This window comes from Lipotes vexillifer, unplaced genomic scaffold (genome assembly GCF_000442215.2).
Source record: "Lipotes vexillifer unplaced genomic scaffold, Lipotes_vexillifer_v1.1 scaffold1654, whole genome shotgun sequence".
Lineage (NCBI taxonomy): Eukaryota > Metazoa > Chordata > Mammalia > Artiodactyla > Lipotidae > Lipotes > Lipotes vexillifer.
This window is the reverse complement of record NW_006794528.1, coordinates 377,341-401,652: the sequence shown is the minus strand read 5'-3', so window position 1 is coordinate 401,652 and position 24,312 is coordinate 377,341. Positions and strand designations below refer to the sequence as shown.

Here is a 24,312-nt window from a genome sequence, read left to right as displayed (position 1 = left end):
GATGATTGCTATGCCCAAAGCTGCTGATTACATTTAGGGTACTTTTTTTCCTGCATTTATTTAATAAATGAAAGTTGTTCCTACTTCCACATGCATGATTGTATTTCAGGCTCCTCACTTTTTTTCCCCTTTGGCCATGCCGCGCAGCTTACGGGATCTCAGCTCCCCGACCAGGGATTGAACCCAGGCCCCAGCAGTGAAAGCCCGGGATCCTAATCACTAGGCCACCAGGGAACTCCCCAGGCTCCTCTTATTTTATTCCAAGGTATCACAATCCCTAGATACTGTAATATATGTTAATCAAGGAAAATGGGCTTTCTAAACTTTAAAAAATTTTACTTGGGGATTATAAATACAAACATAATTCAAGACCCATTGCATTTCCACTTCGGCATTGTTATAAGAACTTTTACCCTGTACACATAATAGGAGTAACAATTACGAGAAGAAAACCCTACCTCACACCTGGGCACTATGCAGTGACCCTGCACTAAAACTGTATTCATGATATAATCTCAAGATCTAGAGCTATAACCAAGAGGAAATTATTCTCTGATTACATGAAAGTGAGGAACAATGTGAATCACTACAGAACGAAGAGAAAGCCCTGCTAAGAACACACAGACATCCTATTCTGATCAGTCACTGAGGAAATCTAAGAGTTCATATGTAAGAGGAATCACTCCGGAAACGCCATCCCAATTTCTCAACCTGGTTACCTATTCCAAAAGTTCTTTCCCTTCATTGGTAGGAATAAGAGAATGAGTAAAATTAAGCCGCTAAAAGCTAAATCATGCTCACAGCCGGGCTAAAGAAACCAGAAAGAACAGAGATAGGGGCAGATTTAGATGAAAAGTAGAATTCTGTTAGATGAAGAGGGAACTGAGTCACCATGGGAACCTAGTAGAAGAGTATAAAGGTGGTTGGTGGGCCTCACTGGGGCCCGCGGACAAATTACGGTTAACACATCTATCGCTGACCAACACCACGAAGACCTGGGTTCTAATTCTGGTCCCAACACCTACTAGATGTATAAAACTGAACAAACTACTCTCCTCTGTCTCAGTTCCGTCTTCTTTCAGGTGGGGCTAACACTTCTTACCCTGATGGGAATTTTGTTGTGTTTCTTAATGAAGATCAGATATAAAATACCTAAAGTGCTCAACACATAATAGACATTCAACAAATGGAAGCAATTTTTATATAATAACCAAACACAAAGATTAAATCCCCATCAAGAGTCTAAGTAGGTGATTGTTAGAAATTTTATATGAAGTCCAGACGTGATTAGCAGTTAACTTAATCATTTCTACCTTTCCTATTCAGAGTCAGGAAATGCTAAAATTCTTACAAAATGATTCTCTCCTTCTCAGGAGAGATTTAAATAACATGAAATATAAAAGAAATTTCCTTCAAAACAAAGACCAGGGTTAACAATACTCAATTATGTCTGATCCTCAAGGCTAGACTCTTTGGCAAGGCAACAAATTATAGTCCTTTGAAGCTGTTAGCCTTTAGACATTTCTCCATACTACCAATATATCTAAACCACTCTGAGACAGTAAAGCAAGATGTATTGCTGAGTTTTACTAGAGCGTGCTGGTTTTAAAAAAGAGAGAGAGGGGGCTTCCCTGGTGGCGCAGTGCTTGAGAGTCCGCCTGCCGATGCAGGAGACGCGGGTTCGTGCCCCGTTTCGGGAAGATCCCACATGCCGCGGAGCGGCTGGGCCCGTGAGCCATGGCCATTGAGCCTGCGCGTCCGGAGCCTGTGCTCCGCAAATGGGAGAGGCCACAACAGTGAGAGGCCCGCATAACGCAAGAAAAAAAAAGAGAGAGAGAGAGGGCTGTACGTAAGGTGCCAAAATCATGACTAGTAGGAACCATGACGTGCTTCAGAAAGATAAAATCAGCAGAAGGTGGCGAAGGCTGCTGCCAAGCACCCGTAGTGCTTCAGATCTGCTGTTACCTACCGGGGGGACCAGCTTAGGAGAAGAGGGGGATTTCTCTGACAGCAGGGCTGTTTCCCCACTCAAGCGAGACCAGATAAAGAACAAGGGAAACGCTGTGACTCTAATAACCACATTAGGAGATGATGTGTTAATTGTGTTACCTTCTGGAAAGCGAATGAACCCCAATGGACTTAAGTAAAGTCTTGTTAAGGTCTTCAGAACCCAGACCAGAACAGTGAATACGACACCATGGTTTTCTCTGATTACATTTAGGAGATGATGTGTTAATTGTGTTACCTTCTGGAAAGCGAATGAACCCCAATGGACTTAAGTAAAGTCTTGTTAAGGTCTTCAGAACCCAGACCAGAACAGTGAATACGACACCATGGTTTTCTACTGATTACATTTGGATTTTTTTTTTTTTTTTTTAGCTGGAATAACAGGACAGTGTATGATGATAATTACTCTGTATAAGATTTTGAAAAAAATCAAGGAAATTTTGTCCAGTATGTTTTCCTAGAGCACGTAAGTTATTTTTAAGGGCTTTGTTTTTATAACAACCAAATGCCCTGCCTTTTGTTAAAGATTTTTCTAAGGTCTATTATTTAAACACATTTGTCTAGTAGGATATATCCAACTTCTGCTCCTCTCCTTAAAAAACAAAACACTGGTTTCATTATTGAGAATACCACCACTCTGTTGGAAATTGTTTCAGGAACAGTGTAAAGACTAATATTAATGTTTTAAATATCCTTCATTAAATAATACTTACCTAAAATTCGGCATAATCTTCCAAACAACATAAAATAAGGACTCTGGGCTAAATGCAGTCTGGCTACCTTGCCATAATGCACAGAGTGTCTTTCTAAACTCTTCCACCAAAGACCTAGAAAAGAGCAGGGGATGATGAGACCCTCAGCATTAGTGAGAGGCTGCTATTTCAATACACAATGCCAAACTGTCTAAAATCCACAAATAAAAAATGAAAACATAAAAAGAGTTTGGTCTCTTCTGAACTAAACCTGACAGCTAAGTACAGCATCTCAAAACCCATACAAATAGCAGTAATTACAGACAAAACTAGTTTTTTAACTATATGGCGAACTCTGAGTATGCCAAAGTACTGCCATACTTGTAAAATAAAGCAATGGATAAGTTACAAATCAAATTACCTAAGAATGTCATGTTTCAAAAAAAAACCCGTAGGACAAGTAATAGAATCTCTTTCTCCATCTCTTGCCTTTCTCCTCCTGCCCCTCTCTAGGAGCGCACTCCCCAGACCTCGGTGCATGACTGCTCATCTCTGCCGCAGAGTTCATCTGGCCACAAAGCTTCAACACTCGCCTCTATACCAATGACTCTCAAATCCAAATCTAAACTCCAGATTTTTCTCATGACCACTTTTATTCAGCTGTCTCCAGGTTCCAACAGGAATTTTCTACCGGCTGCCCTCTTGTCTCTTCTGACTCAGTGTGTCCTAAACCTGCTCTCCGTACTCTCCCTACGGCCCCTCAGTCTCCAATCACCCCTTCTCTCACAGGAATACAACTTCCATTTTTTTCTTGGCACATGAGCTCCTGGAATAAAAAAAAATTTGAGTGTGCCCATCTTCTGACAAATTCCCCTAAAGACAAAGAGTGGTCCTTCTTATTCACCCCTTCCTTCTGCCTTCCAGCTAGAATGAGGACGAAACGGTGGTGCGCCAGCACCATTGTGGATGATGTGGATAAGAGTCTCACCCAGGGCTGGTGGGACAGAAAGCCAGAGGAGCCCAATGATTGTGTGAAACAAACCTAGATGGATAACCTCCAACTTTTACGTGAGAAGATAAACCACGGATGTTTAAGTCACCGTTAGTTTTGGTCTTCTATGCATGTAGGTAAGCTTATACACCTCCTCAACTTCAATGACTGTATGTGTCAATACAGCTACCATACTCGTGGATACCTGGTTGATTATCACAGAGAATCTCACTATCTTCTTTCTCAGCCCCTGTTATCCAGTGGGTTCCTGAGATACAAATCATATTTTTTACTTCCTAGTACCTGAACCCTCATCCTATGTTTGAGGAACCCCACCTTAAGAGTCAAGGCCTGCCTCCTACTGTGGAAGCTGAAAAGGCCAGGTACTTGCTCTCTCAGCCCCCGCCCGCTCCCCCTTGAAGCCAGGACTCAGGTACATGGCCTGGGTATGCCTATTTGAAGCTGGAACAGTGCCAGATTGTTTCTGGCGGCAAAGAGCACAGTCAGGAGTGCAGGGGCCGAGCAGTAACAGCAGCATCCACCCAGCACCCAACTCCAGCAGTGCTGGCAATGGGAACTTCGGTGCAGCATGGACAGCGGTCCTAATGGGACACCCTTATGGATGCCTAGACTCCAGACCTGATTTTCCCCCATCCAGTAATGGTAAGCTCACCAACAGACTTTCAATAAATTCCTTTTCTGCCTAAAATGGCCAGCGGCAATTTCTACAATTCGTAACTAAACCCTAAATGACACGAGTGCATCGAGTACTACTGATTCTTCCCTTAACTTTTGTGCACATGTATTTTTTCCCCTTCATTTCACGGCTATTCCCTCTAACCAATTACTATAAAGTGAAAAGCCTCCTTGAATGCAGGCACGTTCCAGCTCATCCTATATGCTGCTACCAAAGTAAGCTCTTAAAACACCACTTCTAGTGATATCATTCCATCCCTGCTCCAATGCCTGGCTTCACTGCGTACTCCACACTACACACTATTCTAACACGGCCTATCCTATTCTCCCTCAGGCATCTAGGCAGAACACTGTCAGATTATAAGACGGCTTTTCAGACTGTGTGGGGATGGGGTGTGTGGGAGCAGGGATGGGCAGGCAGGGAAGACATTACATTAAAATACATACAGGTGATAAGTCGTAGCCCGATTTCAGTAATGTTAAGATACCCCTTACGGTCATGATAATATGATAAATCTTTCTGAACCCCAAAGAGAACGTGGCTGCACTGCATTTGACTATATATTGGTTTGGTTCTCAATAATCAATTGTCAATTTTTTTCTCCTGCCGTATCAACTAAAAATTGACAGTACTACTCTGTAATTAATTTGATAACTACAAATTAATTTAATTATCCAAGACAGGTTTACCTAACCCTATCAGACAAATCAATTCACAAAGACTAATGATATTCACGCCAGTCTATACCTAGAACTGTATTTTCTTCATAGATGTCAATTTTAGAATGCCCAAATCCACAGACTCAACAAGCAGAGTGCTACATTTGTCCTGCCTACTAAGTAAATAGAAACAAAAGAATTCTAACAGTTATTAAGATTGCTAGCTAGATACTTAAACACTACTGAGAGTTGTTTTGGTGGTTTTTTTTTTTTTTTTTTACTGCACGTGCCTATTAACTCAGATAATGCGATGGAAATCACCAGTAAGAGTCATCTGTTCTGTAGCTCAAAGCCAGAAAGGACATATTCTTAGACTCACACGTTGTTGTCCCCCTGGCTCCTGGTATGGTACGTTCGCCTTCCTGCTGTCTTCCCATTCCTTAACTCCACAGCAGGCAGCTCTTTGAAATAACAGCAAAACTGCTCAATGTTACTATTTTAAAAGGAAGGGAAAAAAATGATTAATTTTTAAATGTACTAAGAAGTAAAGAAAGCACTATGAGACCTATACAGTATATGGATTTTGAAAATGTGATATTTCAATTTCTCAATAAAATGATACTCAATGCAATCTCTTAACATTGCATTTCTTCATTAAGCTTCCTCATTTACTCCAAGAAAACAATATAAGGGGGACTTCCCTGGTGGCACAGTGAGTAAGACTCTGCACTCCCAATGCAGGGGGCCTGGGTTCAATCCCTGGTCAGGGAACTAGATCCCACATGCAAGCTGCAACTAAGAGTTTGCATGCCACAACTTAGGAGCTCTGGAGCCACAACTAAGGAGCCCACCTGCCACAACTAAGACATAGCGCAACCAAATAATAAATAAATAAATATTTTTAAAAAAGGGAATATAAGTAGATGACTTTGCAAAAATAAACAAAGACCTTAAAGCAAAATCTCTGTTCCAGAAATCCTCAATTCCCCCTTCCCATCTATAGCCTGTCACCATTTCTTTCTTTTCAGGGTCTTTGTTCCCAAGTGTTCAATAATTTCCTCAAATAAAAGCCATGAAACCAACCATATTGTTTAAATACACTATACAGAGTAACAAGGAGAATTCAGTAGTGACTAGAATTTCTTCTTTGAGCAAGACTAGATAAGCTGAGAGCCAGTAGCTTTAAGAAGAGATCACACATGGCTTCTGTTCCTTATTAGCAAGGTGGCCTTGGGAAAATAATTTACTGTGGTCTTTGATACCGCATTAAAATCTAAAAGTATGCAACTTTCTAAATAATTTCTTCTGTATAACTCAGGTCAGCCTTGTTGTCTATTTTGTTTTTCCTGCTCATCTTACTCTTTTTTTTTTTTTTTTTTTTTTTTTTGGCCACGCAGCATGTGGGATCTTAGTTCCCTGACCAGGAATCAAACCCGGGCCCCCTGCAGTGGAAGCACAGAGTCAACCGCTGTACCGCCAGGGAAGTCCCTGCTCACCTTACATTTTGAAGATCTTCTAAACACCTGATCTTATGACCATACTTAAGACTCAACTAATGATTGAACTAAGTTATCTGAACAAGGTTCCTTATAGCCCAGGGGTCTGCAAACTATGGCCCACAGGACAAATCTGACCCTGGGCCAGTGAGCTTTTACATTTTTTAAGTGAGTTTTATATTTTTAAAGAGTTGTTTAAAAGGGAGAGGGGTGTTGAAGTGAGGAGAAGATGCGTGAGAAAGCCTGGATGTGGCGCACATGCAAAGATTAAAAATATTTATTTAATCTGGTCTTTTACAGAAGTTTGCTGGCCTGTGCTCCAGCCTATTCAAGAAGGAACAGGAACTAAAATGATAACAGCTAACAGTTATTTACTGCTAGGCACTGTTCTAAGCACTTTATGTAAGTTATATAGTATCTTCCCGACTACCCCGTGAGGCAGACTATTATCCCCAATTTCACTGATGAGAAAACTAACGCACAGGGAACTGAGGTAACTTGCCCCAAGTTACTAGGCTAGAGTTAGTGGCAGAGACAGGATCTGAACCCAGAGCCTTTGCTCTTAACCATTCCACCAGAAACTAACATCAGATACTTAAGCTCTGACTGTAACAGTACCTGAGTGACTGAAGGATGGCGTTCATGAAACACGTGTTCCCCAAATTCCGAAGGCCTGTGGCACAAATGGCAGTGGTGCTTCCCTGTAAAATGGAACAAGAGGTGGCCTTCAGTAATACCAAGAGAAGGCCAACTGTTTCAACATCAAAGAAGAACAAAGGCCTATATTTGAAACTCTAGCAACAAGCCAGTTCGGAATTGATACTTTTCAGTCCAACAGATATTTCAAATTCTCTTTCTACTCTCTGTAAACGTGTCTGGATATTTTTAGAAGGCTGTTTCTGATCCTAGGATTGTTCTAAATGGAAGCTTATGAGGAAGTCACCATTAATAAGTACTGGGGAGTACACAATGCAAAAACCAGGAAGATCTTTAAAAGAAATAAGTTTAAGACTTAACGCCGTCATGAGACTCTATTAAAGCTACTACAAATTGGAAAAAATATAAACATGCCAAGTATTTCTGTCCCCCAGCTTTTAACTCTAAGCCATGCAAATGACCAATACATGTTTTCCTAGCAATGGAATATCAATCTGAAAAAACTACCTGAACTTCCCTTAAAGACTAAGGCTTTGTTTTTTGATTAGCTGTACAAATGCACTGTGATGTCTGAGTACTACACATGCTTAGTGAATCTACCCATCCAACCCAAAGCATCACTTTAACTCTTTCTTCCACAAAATTGTAATACTTAATTGTGTGTCTAAACACAGCTAGCATGACAGCAGAGAGGTAGATGCAGGACAAAATTACTGGTATATTTTACAATATTCAGTCATCTTTAAACTTTTGTCACTCCATTAATGGCCATACATTTGGTAAGAGATGGGTATCAGAATGAGGAAGCATATTCTTTTATGGTGAAATTGTATTAATGAAGTCCTAAGGAAAAAACTTACCAAAACTTCAGACCCAAAGCATTTTTTTTTTTTTTAAGAGTTTTATTTATTTATTTTTTGGCTGTGTTGGGTCTTTGTTGCTACGTGCGGGCCTTCCCTAGTTGAGGTGCACGGGCTTCTCATCGCAGTGGCTTCTCTTGTTGCAGAGCACGGGCTCTAGGCGCACGGGCTTCAGTAGTTGTGGCACACAGGCTCAGTAGTTGTGGCTCACGGGCTCTAGAGCACAGGCTCGTAGTTGTGGCGCACGGGCTTAGTTGCTCCGCCGCATGTGGGATCTTCCCGGACCAGGGCTCGAACCCGTGCCCCCTGAATTGGCAGGGGGATTCTTAACCACTGTGCCACCAGGGAAGCCCCAGACCCATAGAATTTGCACTAGGGACCTTTAACAGAAGGAAGCAAGGATCTTTGGGATCCTATAGAGATGGAGTAATAAGGTACATGAGTAGGCGTTAAGAACAAATGCCTCCTAAGGCAGAGGAGAACGGTGGTCATCCTGACGGAAGGAAGGCACTGACAGACAGACTCGCCGGGGTATTTAGTCACGTCAAGAATCATTAGTACAAGTGGCAAACATTTTGTAAAATATTCCAAATCCAAGGCATACATTTATAGAAGTTTATAAAGAGCAACATTAATGTTAGAACTGTAATCAAACAGTGACTAGATCTCAACCAATTCTTATATTTGAATACATTTTAATTACTTACATTTACTTTTAGTAACTTGCTGTTCAGTGATGAGTTTTCCAAAAGTTTTCTTTTCCTATGCCTGTCAGCTGTGAAAGCTGAGCTATTAAAGCACAAACAGACAGTCAAAAAGACGTTCATACATACACAACACTACACAGCAAGATAGAGTAAACATGGCTGTTCTAAGTATCTAGGGTATGGAGCCCTGCCTGGCTGCTTAGCCAGGCCAGGAACTGACCCATTAGGCCACTGTGGCCCACAAGTATTTCAAGTAACTGAGGAGTTCCACTTCCCTTGGAAATCCCCACTGCTCCTCCAGCAGGGTGGGACTGGAAGCTGCCACCCCCGGGCGCTTCCCAGAAACGCTGGCCGAGTGGATGTGGTCTGATGGACAGTCCCTCTCCTCCACCGCTCTATCTACCTAATCAATGGTGAAGCTTCCAACAAGAGAACACCCACTATTCATAAAAAAGAAAAACACTGGTCTGACATGGTTATTCTGAGATTTAACATTAAGTCTCAAATACTATGCCACTTCTTTCTTAATTTTGATAAAGGTATCGTGTCTTGTTAGTATGTTGTAATAGATGATGATATAATCTGAGTTTGCAGAATGATAAATAAATTACAGACGCATAGGCGTATGTCAATTCATTTGATTCAGCTATGCTACAAAGCATATTCTAAAACAAATCCTAATTAGCACATAAATTCTGAATTTAAATTATCTAAATGTTTCTCATTGAAAGAGAGATTAAGTTTGAAATTTATTAGAAAATAATTCCTATCTTCAAAGGGTCACTTTAAAATTATTATGTATCAGGGGAACTAATCTAAAGGAAGTGAAAGTTACTATTAAACAACATAGACTTTTTAAGTCTACCAAGTCTTTCCTATCTTCCAAAAGTTCCAGTCTAATCCAAAGAAAATACATAATTATTTTTCTTTCCAGAATTTCCACATGAACTGTCTTCAGAGCATCAGATCTAGTGACAGTCAGCTGTTTCAAATCTAAAAATATTCTTAGGAAAAATGTCTTCAGGAATGTATGTCCCTCTCAGTGTACTGGTGACTACAAGGTAAGAAGAGATAATCCCATATGTACTACGATGTTAAGTTATTCCTTCACAAATTCTGTAGGTAGAGAAGTTCAGTCACAAGCACAGTGTATGTACTGTGACAATGCCTAATAGTTAACTTTTAGTTTTAACCTATACAAAAAAAGCATTTAGCTTTTTAAAAATATGTTATTAAATTTTACCATCAATGATTCTCAAAATGGCAGAATCCTTTAGATCCACGCTATTTAATATGGTAGCTGCTCACAACATGTGGCTAATAAATTTAAATTAATTAAACTTAAAAATGTAAAATTCAGTTCCTCGTCACACTAGCTAATTTTCAAGTGCTCAACAGTCACATGTGTCTAGTGGCTACCATACGGGACAGTGTAGATTAATACAACGTTTCTGGTGCGCAGTGCTTCTCCAGAGGATACGCTAAACAGTCTAAAGTAAAACTCAAATGTAATCACAGTTCTTTCATTGTAGCTTCCATTACAGATTAAAGGCTACGTTTGAAAAAATAAAAATAAATTTAGGTAATGTTTATCGACATAGAAAAAGGACTTCAAAGGAGCTTTTTCAGTGGGACCAACGAGAATGGTGGACAAGGCAGTCTGTGACACCTTTTTTTACCTGATGAAGAAATAAGTGGAAGTAAAAGATTCCATATCTGCATAAACGCATGCAGGTTCTTGAACTTCCGGTTTTCCCTTTGACTTAGTTCTGATGAATTTATTTGTCATTGAGATGATAGTCTTTTCTTAGAGAAAACTATAAGTGGCAGGAAGAAATAATATGGTAGCTACCTACTTCTATAACAAAGAATCAAGTTAGTTAAGATCTTTACAATGACATCACCACATCAAAAAGTGATATTTACATAAATTACTGCGGGAATCTCCTACTTCACGGTCAATTGTGATTATTTCAGACCAAATTCAATATTCTAGATCTGTGTGTCTATGCCTGTGTCTCTAACCCTAGATATGCTCCTGCTGCTTCGTTCAAATTAAGAGGAGGCGCTTTGAAAAAGTGAGGAGCCCCAAGATGACAAGCCAAAGTGCACTTAAACCCAGACTGTTCTAATTAGCTTCGATTTCAAAGAAATCAATTCTTCCCTTATCAGCTTATAGTCTATTTAGACAGAGACATGCACAGACACTTTGGTTAACCAAAGCTAGACAGTGTTTCACTCAAAGAACTTAGGTTATTCCCTCTCAGCACTCAATTTTAAAATACTCTGTTGGCTTCACATGTAAGTTTGCTAAAGGACTCCCACTTGTGGCATGTTCTCACAATACCATTTATACATCGACTGTCAAAATAAATAAGATGTTGTAAAGCAATTTTACTCCAATAAAGATTTTTTAAAAAACAACAAAAAATAAATAAATTAGATGGCACCTGACGATTAGGGGTGATTTACACAAATTTCACCTGAGTCAGCGACCATTCCAGGGCCATGCTTCTATCCACTGCAGCTTCAAAGACACTGCTACTGGGGTTTCTGTTTACTGCTTGAATTTTGGGTCTAGTGAGTTTTATCTGACTAACCTATTTGGCTATAGCAAAAAAATACCTCTATTCGCTTAAGCAGTTTAATTTATGGTGACAAAGCATTTCACAGCTTCCTCTACTTTCAAGTGATAAATACTGCCCCTAACAAAAAAAGGAAAAGAAGAAACTAGGATCTTGTGCTATCACATAGATGCACGCTGGACAATAATATAATTAAACCTATTTTCCCTTGATACATAAATTTCAGAGTTTCTAAGAAGACCTCATAATACATTTGGATAAGGATTTTCTAATATCAAAGGTAACTCTATAATGATTTTGTATCATTTTTTGCCCTTCCCTTACACTACCAAAATTCCCCTTGCAAATAAACTGAGGAGCTTAGAAGTTGGTGGATAATAACTAAAAAACAGGCTCTGGAGCCCTTGCATATGGTTTATGACAAATATTAAACAAAATAAATGCTATGATCACTGACTATGGGCATTTTCAGATACCCAACTCCAAAGTTTATTTTGTTCACATTTCAATCACACTAAAAACGTGATAAAGTTATGGAGCTCATAAATAAAAATCCCACTCAGAAATGCTGAAAGACCCCTCAACCCCACTCCATCCCTTCTTTCCCAAGGCCTATTACTTACTTTTCCAAGTTCTGTAAGTGTTCTCTGACTTTCTGTACCAGTCCCAGCTTGGTGTCATTAATCACAAAATCATCACAGCGATAACTGCAAGGAAAATATTAATCAATGTGTGTAAAGAGCTTGAGGAAACCACAGTAATGAAATCACTAAAAGGCCTGGCTACTGCCAAGATGACCACATGGCTCTGCAGGCAGTTACTGTCAGTGGTGAGTTTAAAGAGGACTTGGAATCCACAATGGAATGCTTTTTAAGAGTCCTTTTAAAAGGCCACGTAGGCAATAAACACCAGTTTCTTTACACATTTTTATTCAAAAGCTCTTCAATTCCTCTTTCAAAAATGAAATACGCTACTACACGTGTTATATTCTTTTCAGTGGTACATAATACGTGGAAAATGAAATACAAAGCACCAATTCTGTTCATGTAGCACGAAGCCTAAATCTTTAATGTGATCCTTCCCAACTCAAATTAATGGGGAGTTTGCAGGGAGGAGAGATTTAAGAGAAAAGCAGGAAAAAAGTAATTAACCTGTAGGGATATTTGAATAAAAAAACTAAAAGCCATATATTTCACACATAATTTAATTTAAAAACTGAATTCAGATGGTTGAGAAGAATAAATCTTTTCATTCCAAGGTGTTAGAAAACAAAAACAGTGGCTACATCTTTCAGGAAACCGATAACCGCTTTGAAGAAAGACATTTAAGATGTTCCTTAAAACTGATATTATGTGTGTGTGTGTGTGTTTTAGCAAGTCAATAAGCAAATAATATAAGGAATCACACATAATAAACTTTAACTTGTACATCAGCATTCAATTTTCTTCCTAGAATAAGGCCAATTTTAATAAAAACAACTTACAAGTAGTACCAAAATATTCTTTTGAACTGCAGCTTTGTATAAAACCACTTATTATAACTACCAAAGAATAATGACAGTAACATTGCCATTCTGAGCAAATAAAAACTTTGAATGCATAGCAATTAGTAAAAATTAGGTCATCTCTAGCAGAATCCAAAAAACATTTCTTACATACCTGAAACCAGTCTATAAAAAAATTGTGAATAGGATGGGGGAAAAGTAATTTTTTTAAAAAAAGATTACACACAAAAGCATGGCTTGTGTCTCTTATTCACAGAATTCAAAATGTGAGTGCTTTTGAAAACTTTAAGTAAAATATATATGTAATTATTTAACACGCCCCTCCGCATTAATTGACTGCCTGTGTTGTCAATCAAGAGTCTCTAACGTATTCTCCGAGCTCCCGTGGTCAATCTCTAACGTTTCTACAAATAGCAAAAGCTACCTTTTACATCCTAGACTGTTTCTCTATGATCAAAGTACCAGCAATGGCAGGAAAATAATTCCTTATCAGTTTTATGACAAAGACATAAAGGAATTAAATTAGTGAAAAGGTTTAATTCCTTGCTTCCTCTCAGCATAAATGTTAAGAGGGTAAGGTCTACTCTGCAAATCTGGGTTTAAGGCACCTGGTTCCTCCATGAACCTCAGGCATTCACTAAAGAATGAAAGTGTATTGTTACTCTAATTCCTGCTTACAGTTTCATTCTATGTTTACATAAATATATGCATGTATTTTGGTTAAAGGAATACCCAGTGTTCAAAACAAAAATAACTCCAAATGCTCGTGTTCATCTGGGGAATGAAGTCTAGAAGCAAATTCAGATCATCTTTCATGTATTTACATGCTGCTAGAATATCTCATCGAAAAGTAAACCCCTTAGCTTCTACAAAAAAGAAAAAAAAAAAGTTGCTTTGTTTAAAGAAACAAATTGTTTCAGATTATATGAAATAACTGATTTTTTTCTTATTAAAGTAATTCTTTTTGGTGTGACACGAATTCAGCCTTTAACATTTGTTAAAGGAACGTTTTCATATATTGAAATACAGATTCATTAACGGCCTTGCTCCATTCTGAACTAATCTGACTTAACTGGGTCTAGTTGCTTCATCTCTTTGAATGTTCATTATTAAAGTGAATAAGTTTCTCTAGACTCCAGAGCTGTCCTAATGTGACTAATGCAACTGAGGAAATGCATTTTAATCTTTTAAAATTTTAATTGATATAAAATTTTATTTAACTAAAGCAGTATAAAATATATTTCCATTAAATACTTTACAGTTTTGGTAACACTATATTTCACTTTTATTATGACATCATATAAGATGTACTGCAGTGCACAGTGTGGGTGCACATGTACATTTCTAGGATCACACATAAGCATATCGCCAGTCTAGTTTATGTCAACAGAAGGTTTCAGTTATTTTTCTATGCACTAATGAAGCGCTCTAATGTGCTTATTTGAATATTTTCTGCAGACAGCAGGAGTTACAGTGATACCTATGTAAACAGTAATTGGTAGTTAAACTGAAATGCTTATTTTAATAATTAATATAAATAAATTATTTTTCTGGGTTAAAAACTAACAATGAAAAAAAATTTTAACTTCCAAATGAAGTTTGGAACTTTTAAAAAAAGATCACACACAAATGTGTAATTGACAACATAGGCACACTAATGAGGCAGAATCGAGTGGAAAAGGTGTATCACAAATTTTACAAATAATGGCAATTACGATTTAATACAGCAGAGCCAAATTAATAAGCTGTGTAAAAAAAGTTTTAAGATAATAAAGTAGGCAATGTTGAGTCATTTTCAGCAAATGCATAAAAATATAAGTTGCTTCTCTACAGTCAAAAAATAATCAATGAAATTTGTCACAATCAGTGAAATCAGAATGAAATGTATAACAAAGAAGTTTCTTAGTGATTTTAAGGATTTGAGCTTGTAATTCTGGCAAGCTTTAAAATAGCTTGAATTCTTGCTCAAGAAAGAAAACCATTTTTAGATGGAGAGATGAAACATTAAATTACTTCAGTTAAGGGAAATTATTATTTCAGTTAAGGGAGTTATGTTTTAGAATTTGAGATAAAGATCAAAAAGGATATTTTACAAAAAGTGAAAGATCTTCAGTTGACCCACCAAGCAATTGTTAGTGAATAAAAGACCTTTCTAACATTATTAAAGATCATTTCATTCAACATTTGAAAATTCTAAGTACTTTTACTTTTCACTTTAGATGAGTTTTACAAGACAAGAGACAATGGCCAGTTAATACTTTGGGTACGTTTTGTTTCAAATGACTTCCAAATTGAAATGTCTTCATCTATTTGCAAGCTTAAAGACAATCAACCGCATGTTGTAAATATTTTTTAATCTTTTACATCTGTCACTTTCAGCTAGACAGGAAAACGTTTCTATCAAGACAGACAAGGACCTGCTACGTGCGATCAGAAACCCGGATTTAATGGAATTATTTCCCTTATTTGATCCACTGCATATTAACATATGGAAAATATCTGTGCTCTAAAGTAGACTGTATCATGGATGCAGTTATTAAAATTGTTCAGTATACATGTGCAAATGCTCTGACTCATCACCAGTTTATGGAACTGTTAAAAGAAATGGAAGATAATGAATATAATGGCTACATGTTCTTTGCCAATGTTCACTGCTTGAGTCATGGAAGAATTTTACAAAGGTTTACTGTACTGTTAACTCTAATTCAAAATTTTCTTGAAACAAAAGGAACACCTGCCAATATTGAACAAAGAGAAAACATCACAGCATGATTTACATTTTTTCACCTATATCACAGTGCACATGAATGAGCTAAATTTAAAGATCCAAGGAGAGAATAAAAGCTTGTTTGTGACCTAGCTAGACAGGTATGAGAATTTATGTTAAAATTTAAACTATTCGTAATACAAATCAATAATGACTTTACACATTTCAACGTGAATATACAGAAGATTTTAAATACAGTGGCATTATGTAAGTTGTCTGCAAAATCTACAAGAAAAATTGAAGAATGCTTTGTTGATATGGACAAATGTGGAGTTGATTTTCAGTTTATATAATGGTCCTTTGAATTTGATGTTGATAATACTGAGTGGTTACAAGAGTTAGTGGATTTACTTAAGTTAGATACAGTTTTGAGACTGATATGCTTTTGCTTTGGGCTCAATTATTCTAAAAAAGATGAGTCAGTCTTGTCAAAACAGATGCCAAGTATTAAAGAAAATGGGTTTTTTGGTACTTTATTCATTTATTGGAAAAATTTTAATAGTGTTTTGAATCTACATTTTTAACTGCAATTTTTATGACTAAATACAGATCAAGCATTTCTGATGAAAAGTTAGCATCTGAACGGAGATGTGCTGTACATGTAAAATACATACTGGATTTTGAAGGTTTCATATTAAAAAAAGATGCACACTATGTCTAATAATTCTATATGGATTACCATGTTGACATGATAATATTTTGGATAACGGGGTTAAATAAAATATACAGTTAAAATTAATCAACCTGTTTGTCTTTGCTTTTTTAATGTGGCTACTAGAAAATTTTAAATTACATATGTGACGAATTATTTCTCTTGCACAGCACTGCTAGCCTAGAAAATATCTAAGATACTAACTGTTCTACTGTAATACTACCCAATATTATAAAGAGGTAATAAATATAACTTTAATTAACAATAAGAAATCAATTTTATTTTGGCTGAATTTGTTCTCACTGGCTTAAAAATTTTTAAGTTTTCACAATTGTCCTTATTGCCAAGAGTCAATTTTAGATCTTCTTACAGTCACTATGAAGGACATTTACTTCCAAGATTCTAACTTTTGTCCTGTCTGAATTCACCACACTACACAAGCGTTATTAGATGACGATGATAAAAGGAAAGCAGCTGCTTCCACAGGTCAAAACGTCCAGGGGCGCTTGGCACGTGGTAGAGGGTCAATAAATGTCAGCTTCCTTTTGCTGTGTAACCAGGGCTGCCTCACAGCACACCCGTCTCTAGCTGCCCCCATCCCCTGTCCTGATTTCTTCTTCCTCTCTGGCCCAGAGGTGAAAAGAAAATAAGTAACAAAAGTAGGAAGTAGTTCGGGCTTCCCTGGTGGCGCAGCGGTTGAGAGTCCGCCTGCCGATGCAGGGGACGCGGGTTCGTGCCCCGGTCCGGGAAGATCCCACATGCCGCCGAGCGGCTGGGCCCGTGAGCCATGGCTGCTGAGCCTGCGCGTCCGGAGCCTGTGCTCCGCAACGGGAGAGGCCACAACAGTGAGAGGCCCGCGTACCGCAAAAAAAAAAAAAAAAAAGTAGGAAGTAAATAAGAATTTAAATGTTGTCTGGTTACCTTAGTCTTTAGCTGAGACGCTGCTTTCAAACTGGAAACTATCCCACTAATACTGATATTAAAAAGTCCCAAGGCAATAAGAAGGATTTAAAGTAAACAAGTTCTAAAAATCTCTTCCTGGTTTACAATTGTGTTGAAGGTATTAGGTCAGTATTATGCTTACCTCTAACACCTGAAAAAAAATAAAATTTAGCCACTATTCTTAGTTTTCCCTTCAAGGAGATTACACCAGAATAAGTACAAAAAAGTGCATAACTTGTAGGCTGTGTTTCAAAGCTTCCAGATTGCTCCTCTGAAACTTGGAATGCATTTCCCATTTTGAAATAAATATTGTTATAAAATATGGTTAAATGTTGCAAGGTGAAAATACACCTGGTTCCCAAAACGTAACTGAAATAATATAAAAAGTTCTACTCCTCTTTTTCATCTTTCTACTGAGGAATTGGAGCTGAGGTCCAGGTTTTGGCATCTTTTCATATAAATAGGACTTCACATGTCTAGCAAACAAAAGTCAGGAACTACTTTACACAACCAACTTTTAGGCTATTATATTAACACTTAAGCAAGTTTAAATTTAGTGATGTTAGGTGATTCTTCAAGTCAAGATGAGCTCTACCTCTAACAGACTACTTGTCAGACAAGGAAAACGTTTACTTCTGTATTTACTAAAAAGAACTGTTTAAGGAAATTTAAGTAAACTGAACACTAACAACAAAAAAATAATACTTAGAAGTCATATCGGGCAACATATTAGAGATGTTAGATAAGGAAATCAGATATAAAAAGGCAGGGAAGGAGAAGGTACTGGTATCTTTCTCTACTTCTAACACCTTGAGACAAAGTATACTATCATCTTAGCTATGTAAAAATCAGTCTCAACCCAAATTCCTTGAACCAAATATGACGCTAAAGTAGCTTTAAAGTACTTCAAGCCAATAGTTAATAAACTGTTAAATGTAGAGTAGGGTATTATATATATACTGCTGTTCAGAGCAGAAGATACACAATTAATTTTATTACCTTGCACTGAGAGAACGTGTAGCAGGTAGCAGGTAAATTTTCATAAGAAATACCAATTATTTATACTACTATTATAATTTGGTAAAAAACTGATTATATCACAGCTCAAGTTATTTCAAATTCTGCTTATCCTAATAAATAGCAAAATTGTCCAATTTCTTCATTACATTGATTCCTTATGTGTACATTTTTAAGATTGTGATTTTTTTCTAATTTCTAGCATCTAATCATGCCTAATCCTTTCTAAATATTTTCCTCTCTGTAATCTCCCCCAAACCCACCTTTTTCCTCCTCCATCTCAACTAATATTTTATTTTAAACCTTGATTATTTCCTTTAGTATGATATCCCCCTCTGCCCCACCCAAATACAGTGACTTTCAAATGCATAGATATCTGTAGCCGAATTAAACTATAGTATTTGATGGTCCCTGCAATGTCGACCTTACCTAAATTTTCTTCTCTCTCATCTTTCCCTCCCAATCTTCCCTTTCACTTCAGTGTTACCTGCTTTATGTTTAGATTTAAGCTTTCATTCCATACACCACCAACTCCCTTACCCTCCCTCAGTATTTTTCCTGTAGCACCATTCACTTGTTTAACAGCAAAAAATATTCCTTACTTGGTCATCCCTATCTGTACTTTTTCCCCATTCTCCAAAAATTAAAACATGCAGCATGGCTCAATTATTTTCTCATCCTAAAATTTAATGTGGGTTTACCTCCTTTTAAAAATTCTAATTTTAGAAACACTTGTTTCCTTCCTATTTCCAGCCTGCGCCTCATGCCCTCTCTAATTATAAAAGGAAAAACACCAGTCCACTAAGACGAAATCTTCAAATTATTTTCAATGGCTCCTAATCAGATAAAAAATAAGCCACAACACTGAGCATCCATCACCCCCAACACATTTACACATTTGTACTAATTATATATGCAAGTAAATCTAAATTAATATGCATATAGTATAAAAAAGAAAAATTTTAGAAGAATGAACTAGAGGTGAAAAACTTTTTAAATGTCTTCATACCATTATTAAACTAGTATCTCAAAGTACAATATATACATAGGGTGAGGTTTGACATTAATGATAATGGATATAAATTCATACTTCACACAGTCTCAAACTTTCTGTCCAATTTATCAGATCTGATTAGTCTGTGTTTTTATCAGACAGCCAATATTTTTACTTTGTAATGTATTTGATGAGCCCAGAGTAGGAGTGTATGTCAGCTTACCTTTTCCTTGTTCCCCAGTATTTGTCTTACTATTGTTACTGTTATTATCTTGGAGGACTTTTTCTCATAAAAAAAATCTTTTAAAATGTGTATCCATTTAAAGAGGGTTGATTCTTGGTAAAATTAAACAAATCCATGTAATTAGGCAGACAAAAAGTGTTAACATACTGCACAATGCTGAAAGTGAACAAGGGAGAGGACGCCACACGTGAAGCTGATGCAGGACACTCCGTGTGTGGTTCATGACACATAACCACCTAGGCTACAGACCACTGGCAGTAAGTATTTTAAATATTTGCCAATGATTTTATTTTTGCCAGATAAAAAGTTTTAATAAAAGTTCTGCTATTTTCCTCCCATACCTTCAAGTGCATTATTTTAGAGACCACTGCACTAAAGACTAGGTTCCTAACATACAGCTGGTTCTCAATGAATATTTAAGTATTGAATAAAAGCAACATATCCGCTATTTTGATTTTTTTGGATGTTGTGCACATTATGTTCCAGGACCATCATGTTCATCAGACCCTGTCTCCAGGAAAACTTTTGAAGGTAAAAATTTGAGGGGGAAAGGAACTGTTTACAATGTCAAGTTTTCTTCACAAAGGATCCATATCTTTGCTTTGTATCTTTCTGTAATACTTATTCCTAGATTTAGTTTATAGTTTTGGTCATTATGTTGAATGTTTTTTTGTTTGGTCATTTCCATTTTTAACTAATGACTGCTAATGAAGAGAAAGCTATTAGTTTTTGCATATTTATTATGTATCACCATCTCAAAATTAATTATTAATTCTACTTGTTGTTTTCTACTGAAGTCCCCCTGAGTTTTCTCAGCATTATATAATTTGAAAGCAGAAATAATTTGTTCTTTTCTAATATTTATACCAACAATTTATTCTGTCTTATTTCAATGGCTAGAACTGCCAAAGCAATGTTTAATAATAGTGACGATGATGTAAATGATGATAGGAAGTATTTGTCTTGTTTCTGATGTTAATGGAAATAGCTTTAGTATTTCATCAATTTGCGTATGATGTTTGCTTTCTTTGGGGGGGACTATCCTATTTTAATAGTTTCCTTTTATTTCAATGTTATTAGTTTTTTAAAAATCAGAAAGGGCTTATTTATAAATGTATTTTTGCTTCTAATGATACAATAATCTGGGATTCCCTTTAAAATGAATATGTTGGCAGACTAGTGAAATTAACTCAGTAATTATATAATTTTTCTTTTTGACACATTTTACTGGGTTAGATTTGCTTTAAGTTATACTTATTTACAACTATTTTAGTTAGTGAAATTGACTTATTTTCTTTTTGGAGTTTCTATCAGATTTTTGTCTTAAGGTTTTTAAAGTTTCATAATATTAATATGCTCACTGTTAAATTTTAAGTGTGAGGCTACACTGTCTGATATAGTAGCTACCAGTACATGTGGCAATTTAAACATAATCATTAAAATAAAATAAAACATTCAATTCCTCAGTCCCACTAGCCACTTTTAATTGCTCAACTGCTACCATATTATATAGTGCAGGTGTCCCATGCAAAACAAAGAAAATCTCTCTCTCTTTCTCAGCTTTAAAGTTCTAAAGCTTTTTCCATTCCTGTTGTAAGTGCTATTGAAGCTACTCAAGTCTTAAGTCTCCACATCATATTCTTGAAGCACCAAGAAAATATTCCCAGACCAAATCGTTCTTCACCCACGTGAAACAAGCAATCATCATACAAATGAACCTGAATTTTTTACGCAACAGTAAAGGAACAAGTCCTTTAATCTACTGGCTATAAGGCAATCTTTATACAGTAAGTCATGTATAATACTAATACCAAAGAAACAAAATCAAAAAACTTTAATGCAAAAAGTACCCTTCAAGAACAGGCAATGGCAAATCCATCATTAAGTTTTAAATTCCTTTTCATTCCCTTGTATAATAGATAACATCATAATATGACACCTAGAGTAAACTTTGACCTCCAGCTTTATTATAAATGACAGATATAGTTACAGAAAACAAAAAACAAAACAAGATGGTATTCCAGTGACTTCATCTATTTCAAACCAAGAAAAGTTAAATCCAAAGAACTCTTTTAGAAAACAAGCTTATTTTTAAATTCTCTTTTATTCAATTCTAACGCGCGGCCATCAACTAAGCCAATTTCGGAAAATTAGAATACTTGCAGAGAAAACTCATTTCCTTTGTTAAAAGCAGAAAAGTACCAGCTTATTAAGAAGGAGCCTTTTGTTTTCAGACCACGTGTTAAAAAGTTTCTTTTTAATAAAACTTCAAAATGCTGTTTTTAAATAAACAAAATTCTTCCTGTTCTCTAATCTTTACAACACTGACAATTTGTGCCCAAAAAGTTTATAAGGATAGTCAACAAAAGATCTTCCCCTTTTAAATTTTTAATCACAACTGCCTTTGAAAATGATTCAGCATCCATTTAAACCCACAAATAAAAGCTTTATTTTTATTAGTTTTAATTAAAACTGCTATTTATTATAGGTGTTTAAAATCTAAAATACAAGTCTTTCTTCTAGACAAATGAATTGACTCACATTTCATAATATTTCTTTGTTTGAAGGAGTGCTTTAAAACATTACCCTGCCAGGAAGGAAAAATTCTAGTAATTTAGTTTTAATACTCCTTTCATACTTCTGAATTCTCAGAAATTCAGCTATTGTTGATAAGTTGACAAGACTATGTCAGATATCAAAAATTATATGTTCAGTATTTTAAATCTATTAACTCCAAATGTCTATCTACATAAGAAGTCAAATAAAAGTTCCTAATTTTAGGGCTTCCCTGGTGGCGCAGTGGTTGAGAGTCCGCCTGCCAATGCAGGGGACACCGGTTCGTTCCCCGGTCCGGGAAGATCCCACGTGCTGCGGAGCGGCTAGTCCCGTGAGCCATGGCCGCTGAGCCTGCGCGTCCGGAGCCTCTGCCCCGCAACGGGAGAGGCCACAACAGCGAGAGGCCCGCGTACCGCAAAAAAAAAAAAAAAAAAAAAAAGGTTCCTAATTTTAATCTTTGTTTCTTCTAAAACAATTTTAATCTTTTTTTTGATACAATAATGTATACCACATACAATTCCATTTGTATTAACTGGGGGAGGGAATTTGGGGTAGGAGGAAAGGAAATATTACTGAACACACACACAATAATCTGAACACCTGCCCTTGTGTGAAAATCTTAAGATTTTCATTTTTATTAAAATCTTCATTTGTCTCCTAAAGGAGTGGGTTTGTGTCAAACCAAAATGATTCTCTCCCTCTTTTGAAATAATGACCCGTTTTATGTTCTGCTTGGTTAATATGTGCTTCTCCTGGACACCCAGTTTATATCAGAAGTGAAAGGACCTGCTCTGCAAGGGTGTCCCTCTCAGGAGGTAAATGGAATAGCTCACATATGCTGTGATTTGAGTCTTCTTCAGGAAAAGGGTTCTGCAGCTCTTCAGTCCTCCAAAAGGATCAGGAGGGCACAATAGTATAGATTTGGTATAACCTTCCCCATTTTTGGAAAATAGTTAACAAAATTCAGTCTTTCAAACATCTACTGCTTACTCGGCACCAGACACTGAGTACTGTGGACGATACAAAGATCTGACATATGGTTCCTGCAGTCCCCAAGGACACTTACAAATAACTAACGTGCAGCAGGAAATTATAAGTATCCCAAGGACTGTGAGTTTAGGGGAGATTACATCCAGCTACAATTGGAGTTACTTGGGGGAGGGGGGAGTGCTCAATGATAACCTCATAAAGGATATGCAAAGACAGGACAAGGCAGGGACTCTTGAAAAGGGAAAATAAGGAGAGAAAAACTGTAAGTCTCGGAGCATGTTTCAACTTCTTCAGAGGACAGAGCACATGGAAAAGGCGCCTTAACATTAGCTATAGTCAAAATATTTGGACTACAAGCATAATAATTAATAATCAAATAGGTTAAACCTAATACACCTCTAAAGTAAACCAAGTAGTGTAACCACAAGAAATTTATATACAAGGAAAACTTACAAACTGAAGTGAAATTACTAAGGTGCATTGTAAAATAACACACACACACACACACACACACACACACACACACACACACACACACACTGCATACAGAAGAAGAAATCCTTTTCTGTTTCTTAATCATAGTGAGGTGTGGGGAAAATGTTAATTTAAACTACAGCTTCATCAGCTTACTACTAGCACAGTTTCCTTTTAGGCTGTCAGTATAATGCTACAGGATGATTCCCTGGCATTTTGTTCTAAACCCACAAATGAGATGGTTATGTGACCAGCTGCAGCTCCCTTCCTGCATTTCAGAAGCTCTCGGAGTCCACACACTTGCGGCTCTGTATAACTTCACACAAAAGACTGGCAACTGGCCAAGAAACCCCTGCCACGGTGTATATTCCCCCAAGGTCCAAGATCTGCCATTTAATTCCAATTCGGCCGTGAAATGACTTGTACTTTAGCACACTATACCAATATAAAGCAAATTAAATTCCAGTCCTAGTTAATAAAGGTATTCCTCTAAAATGCAATATACAAAGACATTAAAGTATATAGTCTATATTTTTAAAGAGACCTACGAATATAATTCCACTCCATTAAGAAAATTCCAAGATAATTCTTTAAATTTCCTCAAAGAGTTACTATTTCCTCATAATCTTACCAAGAGCAAGAAAACCCACTGCAGAGAGAGATTTAATTGTATTTCCAAATTTCCCCATTAAATATTTCATGCACCTTGCTAACTAAAAATCAAGAAGAATGAACGTTTTCAACATCTGGTGCATACAGGTTGACATGACCTGCAATGATGACTGTGAGACAGGTACCTCAAGAATGATCTTAATTCCTGC

At 36.8% G+C, this 24,312-nt stretch overlaps 1 protein-coding gene across 1 annotated transcript in view; it reads right to left on the bottom strand.

The window, feature by feature from the left end:
• The window catches only part of USP3 (ubiquitin specific peptidase 3), a 90,960-nt gene that overhangs the window by 34,875 nt on the left and 31,773 nt on the right, over window positions 1-24,312 (bottom strand). The window contains exons 4-8 of the mRNA XM_007467213.1: window positions 11,975-12,058; window positions 8,767-8,848; window positions 7,161-7,243; window positions 5,426-5,539; window positions 2,721-2,834 (exon numbers count right to left, since the gene is read on the bottom strand). Of these exons, the coding sequence (XP_007467275.1) occupies window positions 2,721-2,834; window positions 5,426-5,539; window positions 7,161-7,243; window positions 8,767-8,848; window positions 11,975-12,058 (477 nt within the window). The remainder of the gene's footprint in view (window positions 1-2,720; window positions 2,835-5,425; window positions 5,540-7,160; window positions 7,244-8,766; window positions 8,849-11,974; window positions 12,059-24,312) is intronic.